Consider the following 9,740-nt stretch of genomic DNA (forward strand, 5'->3'; position numbering starts at 1 on the left):
AAAGGTGGCTCGTTATTATTACGTTTTCAACTGACTCAAAAAGACATTGTTTCGAAGAAGTTTTATAACATTCTTCTAGTAATATTTCTCAGCCTGTTGAAAACTTACATTTCTCGTTCAAGCTATTAAATTACTCTAATATACTGACCTCACAAGCCAGGCTGGTCCCTGATCCAAATAGAATATCATTTCTATTACCTTAAATACATTTTTACTATTTCTTTCCTATTCTAATGCGATGTAACATTGTTAGGCCTATTCATGTTATTAATTTTAGGAGAAAATAAATTAATTCTTAAATTGCCGGAGGTTTAAAATTTTCGGTCTTTTATCATTTACTATCCCATCCACAATTTATAATCCCATCTTAAGGTATGAAAAAGGTTGTCAATTCAGATGATAAACGAATTTTCATTCCAAACCATAGGTGAGAAGATCGAAGCGAAGAGCCACGATAACGTGACGATGCTGTTCAGCGACATAGTTGGGTTTACGTCGATATGTGCCACCGCCACACCCATGATGGTGATCGCCATGCTTGAAGACCTTTACAGCGTGTTCGATATCTTCTGCGAGGAACTTGATGTTTATAAGGTATTTATCCTCCAAACTTGGGAAATCGATCATTTTCTTGATATTTTTCTCCTCCTTTTAACCAAGGTCTTAAAGTAATAAAAGTAAACAAAACTTTGAAAAAGATACATTAGATCTTACATGCATTGAGATCGAAACTGCACCTCGTGTGTTGAAATCATGCATGCAACCGCAAAGCCACCACGACAAGATCATCTGTATTTGTCCATTGACAGGATATCTTCATGAGAAGAGACCCGGTCTTTTTTGAGGCATACCCGTAGACACAGGTCCAATTTGGACGCGCAACGTAAAAACGTTGTAAAGAACTTAAATGCGTGAAGGGACTTCTACCAAGGACTATCCATTTTTGCTCTATTGGATAAAATCTCATGAACAAATTGAATTAAAAAACGGTTAGGGATTATCTAACAGCCAAAAACTAAGGAAATTGATTACTATATAAGCAGAGCGAGTATCATTCAGAGAATCAAAAGTATAATAAAAAAAGATCTACCTCACACATTTCCTTCACAATTCATTGAATTTCCTCACAAAAGGTCACTGAACGAACGTATTTCGTTCCCAAAAGCGTTTCATTCTCATTATTAACGTAATTGTATGCTCCTTGTTTCAAATTAACGTGCTGCTAGTTAATTTAATTTGCTTAATTTGCTTAATTAAGCTAAGTTAATTTGAATATCAAAAGAGAGCAATTATCTTGCGGTCTGTAACATGCTAGGCTATGGGGTTTCAGGAACGACTTAATTACGAATAGGTCTAAGTATAGTATTTTCAAGTCCTAATATTAGTCCTATATTATTATGTAAACGTATTAAGTGAGCTATAAGGATATAAGGAAGTCGTTTTCGAGTCGTGCTGACCATCGGCGTTGTCAGCCGAAATGTTTTGATCTCCTATACATATAACTCCTTGGTAATATCAGCGATGACATCGGAAAAAATACTTCTATGAAATTAATTTATTTTAAGTCACCTTGCCACCAGTGTATAAAAAACACAGATCAAATGGACAGTTGGGAAAATAAAACTGATGAACATAGTACCATCTATAAGTGCGTTGCAATGCGGTTTTCAGGTGCCAAAAGGAGAGAGAATCCGAAAATATTTTCTCGTAGGTGTTGTGGCGTAACATAGGGAGGGGGGGGGGGGCTAAGTCTAGCAGTAGACCTCGATTGGCTTAATTGATTGATTTTCTCGATCAGCCAGTAAAAATAGTCTCTATTCTTCTGTAGATTCATACTTAAATATTTGACAAGATATTTTTAATTAAACATCAAAAGACATTACCAGACGTCAAATATCAAATACTACAAACGGCATTGTCAGCACCGTTCGCACTAATCTAATAATAATTAACGCTTATAATTAATATTCTGTATAATTAATATTAAGTCTCGTTTCTGATTAAATAGTACCTGGATTCTCATTATTTGATTTGAGGAAGCGTCTTATAACGGACTTTTCATCTTTCTGTCGTGTTATTTCTGATGGCAGAACAATAAGTATTGATGGTTGGATTAATTAATTTTAACGTAAATATAGCAGCTGAACCCTTTTGTTAAGGGTTATTTATCACTTTTACTGAAGTCTCTTCATGACTATTAACTTTGAAGAAACCATATTGATACTTTCCCTGCGTTTGGGATCGAACCTTCATCCTTCTGCTTTCAAATCCTTACACAGAACAGCCAGGATACCTCGAAATTTTTGTTTCAGAGAATTATGTACCTTTATTAATCTAATTAATACGTCTAGGTGGAGACAATAGGCGATGCTTACTGTGTAGCAAGTGGGCTACACCGCAAGATAGACACGCATGCGCCGCAGATCGCATGGATGGCACTGCGCATGGTCGAGACCTGCGCGCAACATCTGACGCACGAGGGCAACCCTATCAAGGTAAAACAATATATTTTTGAATCTATGTAAGAAATTTAAAAAATCTAGTAAAATGGTTCTTTTTGTATGTGAAAAAAGTATCGACATGTTTTTTATTTAAAAATAAAGAAAACCTGAAAAATTAGGATACTTTTTATATCGATAAAAAGATCGCCTTTATCACATCGAAATCTGTGTTTTAGAATGGGTATACGTGTTTTAACTAAACGATAGCTATATTAGGAAATCACTTGGAGTTCATTTAATAGTAATTGATTGAACGGTACAGTCAGTACCTAAATAAAACTGAACTCAATTATAAATTACCAAATAATTATTCATCGTTTTTATAATATCAAGATTGGAGAAAATTTATTTATTTCCACCTTATCACTAACATTACAGGCTTATATCCTAATGCGTTAGTGAGGCACTTTACTTATAACTATAAATGTTTTTTTTGTAAATTTGAAGTATCCACTATCTCTTAAAGTAAAATTATTGCAATTATGGAAAAGAGATGCCGCTCTTCGCAGTATACTGCGTTGTCACACGACAACGTGACGACAGTGACAGAAATTCCTTTGAAACCAATATTAGTCAAAATAGCAATTTTTCCAAAAATATCTTCTATCCAATTTAAGTTTACGATGTTGTGAAGCAGTAAACTTACTTTGCTGCCCATACAACCCTCGTAACCTATTTTCCTCAAAGAACTAACAGTTTACCAAGAATGTATACAGCTGTGTTTACATTAACACATTAGCGTTGACGCAGAGGTTAATCAAAGTCTTGTACGCCACAAAGAAAACTTAATGACGTCATTTTCATGAGAATAAAATGAAACACTTAAAAGTTGGAAAGGTTTCCAAGCTCGGTTTAAGTGTTTTTTTATTAATTTTGCAAGTGACTATAAGAATATTAAGTTAATGAAGAGTTTGGACTTGCATACCCGTCACCGCATCGGTTTATGATTATAGACGTCTAATGGGTCCGAAACTAGACGGACGATCCCGAGAAAATTAAAATAAATGATTTTTTTATTTTTTATTTAAATATATCTTTATGTTTGTCCTCTCAGTTTTTTCACGTATTTTTCCCAGACATTATGATATTTCTGACCAATTAGAGGTGTTCTGACTCAAACTCTTCGTTCAGTTAGGATGAACTCACGTTTGAAAGTTCCAAATAATCATCCAGTAAATTCAATTTATATTTAAGTACAAAAGTGGATGTAAATTTAGCAAAAATACATTTAAATAAATATGAGATATGTAGGTTAGACTTTTTCTCTTTAGTCACTCATTGTACAATATGCCAGAATTTTTACAGTTTCCTCTTATACATGGCATAAACATGTCATATCATTTTAAACGAGGATACTAAAATAAAACATTAAAATGGTTTTAAGCTCGTTTTATGGATTATTTCATATTTATTGCGACCATATTATTTTTCCCCGCTCTTCCACATTTATGCCCCTGTCGTTGAAAGGTTAGATTAAAAGTTTTATTTTATCAGTAACTTGCCAGGCAATAAAATTTGTAAACTGTTTGCCGTTAAAGGTTTACTTAAAGTAAACCTTTAATATAGCCTGTTTGCCGTTAAAGGTTTACTTAAAGTAAACCTTTAACGGCAAACAGGCTATATTTTGCCAAAGTATGCATGTTTTTCAATTAAAATCAATTTAAGATTATTACAATTTTAAATATTTTGTCTCTAAACCAACCTCGGAACATTTGCCATTCCCTTAATTTGCAATAAAATTAGTACTTTTAGTAACTTTTATGAGAAGATATCTTATGATTTATCAAACGCTATTTAAATTTAGATTAGTCGGAAATAAAAAAGAAGATTATTCTTTAAAACATTCCATTCCTAGTAAACATTTCATTATAGTTACATGGTTTACATTTCCTGAAAAACCTTGTATCATTCCTATATTTTTTACCGTCAAATCAAAGTCACATCTCTTGCCGCAAAGGATTTTCACTCGTTATTATCTAGGCCCTCTGATTATCCTTATCCAGGTTATTATAACAGCCTGTGAATGCCCTATATTTACACGTTTCGTTCAAACCTCAAGGATTAGAACAGCATCACATGCATTAACTACATTTTTAATAGTAAGTTTATTTATTTTCTCCCTAGATGCGTATAGGCCTTCATACCGGGACGGTGTTGGCTGGCGTCGTCGGCAAGACAATGTTGAAGTACTGTTTGTTCGGTCACAACGTCACTCTTGCCAACAAGTTCGAGTCGGGCTCCGAACCCTTGAAGATCAACGTCAGTCCCACCACTTACGAGTAAGTTGTTGACTAATTGTTGCAAATTAAAAGTTACTTTATTCTCATGCAGTACGGTTGATTATAAATTTATATTTTCTCCATCTGAATTTTTTGACATTGCTTGAAATGAGAACACCTTTTTTGAAAAGCGGTAAGGTTACTTAAAATAACATTTGTTCATAACATTGTTTTTAATAATTTGATGTATATATCGTTTCATTATTACGATTGCTTATATTGATTTTTAACTCTCATAATTTTTTATGCAAGCTCAGTAACAGCATTTGTGCTATCGAAAATTAGGGAATAAATAATGAAAACGAATTATATTGTTCCAGCATTATTTAATTTTATTTATTTCAATTATTTTACAAGCGACAGTTTCCATAAAAAATATTGTTTTCGCCATTACTTTCCATCAATTTAAAGCTATAAAATATGCAATTACTGAAACTGAAAATGGAAAGAATATTAATAAAATCAAATAGATTGAAAACATATTTGAATTTAGTGAACCAGACATTTTAATTAGTTCCCCAAAATTATCGCTTGAAGTTCGTCTAAAACACGAAATTCTCGCCCACTTTCCAAATTAATGGAGAGTTCTATTCACGCGTTAAATCTCAGCAATGGATCTCAGGAAGACAGATTGGCATCTTAATGCTCTTGTGTTGTGCAATGTTCGTGGTATTCTGTATTTAATGGAAATTGGCTCACTATCGCCTAAGTAATGCTCCCGTGAATGTACTTTGTGGATTGATGTTAATACTACAGAGTGCTTGTGTATCAATGCGCTAGAATAATTCTCTTCAGATTGTTAGTGAGCTAGACTGATTTCAATGCCTTTGACGATTGAACACAATGCTTCATTGCCTTTAGAGAATTTGGAATGCATCTCAACAGTAACTGTGATAATTATCGTAACGTTATTAACCTAATATCTCTCATTAAACACGGCAGAAGTAATTTATAAGGCAGCGAAGTTGCTTCAAATAAATTTGAACCAAAATTTTCGTCTGTTACAAAGGTGTAACAATTTCACCCACTAACTAAAATTGGTGAAGTTAAATTCAACGTTAAAACTGAATTTAAAGTGCTGTCAAAAGAGGGTACTTAGTGTATGAAAATTCAGAGTGGATTTTGTGTTATGATCCATTAGTTTTCGGCGTGAAAGGGGTTTGTGTTTTATGACTACACCCATTCATTTTTTAGATGTTTTATGTAACCGGATGAAAAATGTGCGATATCGCTTCCATACATTATTTCGGAGGTTTATTTTGTATGCTACTCCGTTTCATTCATTTATAATTCATGTAGAAGCAACGTTTATAATTGAACAAGGTATTTTATACAAACAATGCAAAGCTAAATGATGTCTATTCTATTAAGTACTTTACCTAAGCACACGTAGACTGAAACATCAAACAGAGATTCAAGTAATTTCTCGACAATTTGTTCAAACTACTCAAAATTTACCACAATTTCATTTTAAGTGAATAACGGGTACAAAAACAATGAATCAGTCGGTGACAGAGGCCGAACAGTTGTTAACCCAACTTTTTTGGCAGGTGGCTAATAAAATTCCCGGGTTTCGAGATGGAAGCCCGGGACCGCTCCTGTCTCCCAAATTCGTTCCCCAAGGACATTCCGGGGACGTGTTATTTCCTTCACAAGTACATGCATCCCGGCACAGATCCCTCGGCGACACAGGTGAGTTTTTCAATTTGAATGGACATCATATTTTTTGAGAGTTTTTTTCGGGTACATTATGGAAGTTTTGGACCTTTTTAATAAAATCTGATGGGCATTATACATTACGTTTATGACATGCTTTTGTGTTACTCAAGGGGTGATTGTGGAGATTTCGCTGGTGCAGTTAAATTTGACCCTTGCGGTATATTAGGATGAGCAACTTCAAACAGAAAATTAACTAAATATGTTTCCACTTAAAATAATAACTTGGTTATTCTAAATCTTCCGTTGCATGCGAAACGAAGCAGAAATTAGATAGGTCTACATTAATTTAAGTCTTCGTAAGCAACGTTTTGAATATTCATACTTACCTCTAATTATTGTCCTAGCCTTGGCTCAAATTGTTGTAGGCGTTTCAGAGTTTTTAAGTACAAACACAATCTTGACGTAAATAGAGGTCACGGTAACGAAGGGTTCGGGAGCAAACAAAAATATAAGGAAGACTGAAATTGAAGACGGAACGAAAAAAAGGAATAAAACTGAGGGTTTTATAATTATGACGTTTTCAAAGTCTGGTTGTGTCATTAAAACGACATCATTAGTCACAACGAAGCTGATAACATGTTTCGAAAAAAAAATGAGGCTTCTTTTTTATTTATATCTAGGGAAAAAAATTAAGAAGTATATTACAATCTAAGTTATGATTGAGATAAAGTATTTCTGGAAAAATAAGTTAAATAAATCCGCTTTCTTACTTCGGTATCGGAAAACACAACTTTTGGATTTTATCAAAGTTATATTCTTATGATACAGATCGATTTCAACAATTTTCTTGGGAATTGAGTGCACTGTAGTTTCAGTTGATGTTTATAAATAGAACAGTTTAATTTCACAAAGCAAACATCAGTTAACATTTTTACTTATAAAAACCAATTGTTGTTAAAGTCCTTGTTTTAAACCCATCTCTCTATTTGTATTTTTAATCATATTATTTTGATGCCACGATTCGATTAAAAACTGTGACACACAGCTTTACTGCCGTGAGCCCTGAGCTCATCTTCCAACAAAATATATCGGGTAAACTTTATGATTTCCCATGAATGTTTGATGATAGTGGCGTGGTATCTATATGGAATTTCTACGAAGATCGTAAAAACATTTATGTTCTTCCCGACGTCCAAAATCCAAGTGAAGAAAACTTTTCGTAATGTGATTTTCTTTGACAGGTCACGCATATACAAGATGCTCTCAAGGACTTCGGCATTGGACAAACTAAACCTGGAGATATAGATGAGGATCTTGATCTAAATTAACTAATGGCAGAACCTACAGCAAATGCCCTAAGATGTTTAGGAAAAACTCTTGACACTGTAAATACTAATCTTGTAATTGCTTTGTAAATCGAGGACAAAAACTTTGTTCATCAAAATGTTTTGTGTAAAAATGTCGTTTCGAAGTTATAATACTCTTTATATTTAAGCGTTTTAATTTTTAGGAGCTAAAGATTTTCTGGCTGTCGTGGTTGTTGAAATGAATGCTTTTCTATTAGAGGTAACGTTAATGCTAAAGATGCTGATATTAAACTTATTAATAAAATCAATGTTCTCACTAATTATAGTAACATTATTAATGTTTTTCCGTTCATTTATGCAAGATTTTTTACCTTGCGTCGTTTGATTATCAGTAGCACTGCTAAGCTCTCTAAGTGTTACCTTAAAATTATTATAGTAAGTGGAGCTTAGATACAGATCGATATTCATTCGTTTTGAAGCTAGTTTCTACTCATAATAACGTAGTTCATTGTAATCTCCGATCGGGTTTGTGCACTCAACCGTACGAACATGACATTTAAAGACCTATTACTTCCAGAGTAAGGTTGATTTTAGATAATCGACGATCAACATACGGTTGACTTAATTCACATGGTTTTTAGAGTTAAATAATTTATAATGATCTGTGTGAAGCTTTACTATGTACTACGTAAGAAATATGTATATAAAGTTGAACCTGGGATAATTACGACTTACATAGGTATAAAGCGATGTAGATATATATTAAGGCAAATGTGTTTTGCTTTTAGCGAAGTAATTTTATTCAGATTTATAGAGTAAATTAATGTTATATTCTGAGTCGTAAAATAGTTTGAACGAATATTCGTAGATTCTTTGCAGCTAATTGTAATGTTTGACATTTTTCTGATATTTTTTTTCAGGTATGAAAAAATTATCTTGGCTTTCTGATTTTTTTCTGTTTCATAAACAGTTTTTTTTTTTCAAAACTTTTGCTTAAGTTTAACTTTGTTCTAAAAATATCCCTTTTTTATACATTTTTGATTTATGTATTTATTAATAGTTGTAAGCATTGTACATACTAGGTCTTCTGAACAATATACATACTAAAAAAAGCGTATGTTCTAAAATAGTTAATGTGCTTACAGCGATACCTTGAATACTATAGATATTGTAAAGCTATTTATAAGATTCTGAAAATTAAATACTGAAACGACACTTAACGTTAATTGTCGTTACGTATCATGCTGTCTCTTTCTGTTGGAGGTGAATGGAAGAGTAAGGCATTGGCTGGCTTGGTGGTCTAGTGGTTTGTAGCCCTGACTGCTGTGATGGAGGTCGTGGGTTCGATTCCCATCCAGGAGATAATATGTTTTTGTGATGAGCACGATAATTTATTCGTATTTAGAAATATTTATAAGTAAGTTTATCAATTGACTATTAATACAAGCTTTTTTAGTTTGTCTCGATGGCTTTGTGAGACAGAAGTTGAACATTACTTCTTAAATCTTTATTTAGGAAGGTTTTTAAATTGTTTTTGTTTTATTTTTACACAATAATATGCTACATTCAATATTACGGGTCATTTTACCTCATTTTAAACCTGCAAGGTTTTCTGTCAAAGATATAATTATTGTGTAATTTAATTGTTATTTTTCCCTCCAAAGATAAATTGTGTACTTAATTAATTACAGTGCATAATATGTTTTCAAACTAATTTTAGAAAACAAAGCTTTAAAGCGTAAAACTTTGTTAACAAAGGGGTTTTCATTTCTACGTGTTAATCTAAACTTTCTTCTAGTTAAAAATATAGCTTCATAGAACAAAGTCTCTTAAATATCAAACGCGGAAGATCTATCCTATCTATAAAATTTGATATTTTGTTACTAAATAAATATGTATAAACAACGTTCTATCACTCATTAATTTCTAATCAGTCACTCATGTAATAAAATCTAGATCAAAATGTAAATAACTAATTTTTATTTTTTCTACTA

General features: G+C 32.6%; 1 protein-coding gene across 1 annotated transcript in view; it reads left to right on the forward strand.

The window, feature by feature from the left end:
• LOC113500001 (head-specific guanylate cyclase) overlaps positions 1–8,644 on the forward strand; it is a 79,037-nt gene extending 70,393 nt beyond the window's left edge. Inside the window, exons 11-15 of the mRNA XM_026880644.1 lie at positions 428–594; positions 2,352–2,495; positions 4,626–4,780; positions 6,331–6,472; positions 7,681–8,644. Of these exons, the coding sequence (XP_026736445.1) occupies positions 428–594; positions 2,352–2,495; positions 4,626–4,780; positions 6,331–6,472; positions 7,681–7,767 (695 nt within the window). The 3' untranslated portion in view covers positions 7,768–8,644. The remainder of the gene's footprint in view (positions 1–427; positions 595–2,351; positions 2,496–4,625; positions 4,781–6,330; positions 6,473–7,680) is intronic.
• Positions 8,645–9,740: the final 1,096 nt, after the last annotated feature.

This window comes from Trichoplusia ni, chromosome 13, assembly GCF_003590095.1.
Source record: "Trichoplusia ni isolate ovarian cell line Hi5 chromosome 13, tn1, whole genome shotgun sequence".
NCBI lineage: Eukaryota > Metazoa > Arthropoda > Insecta > Lepidoptera > Noctuidae > Trichoplusia > Trichoplusia ni.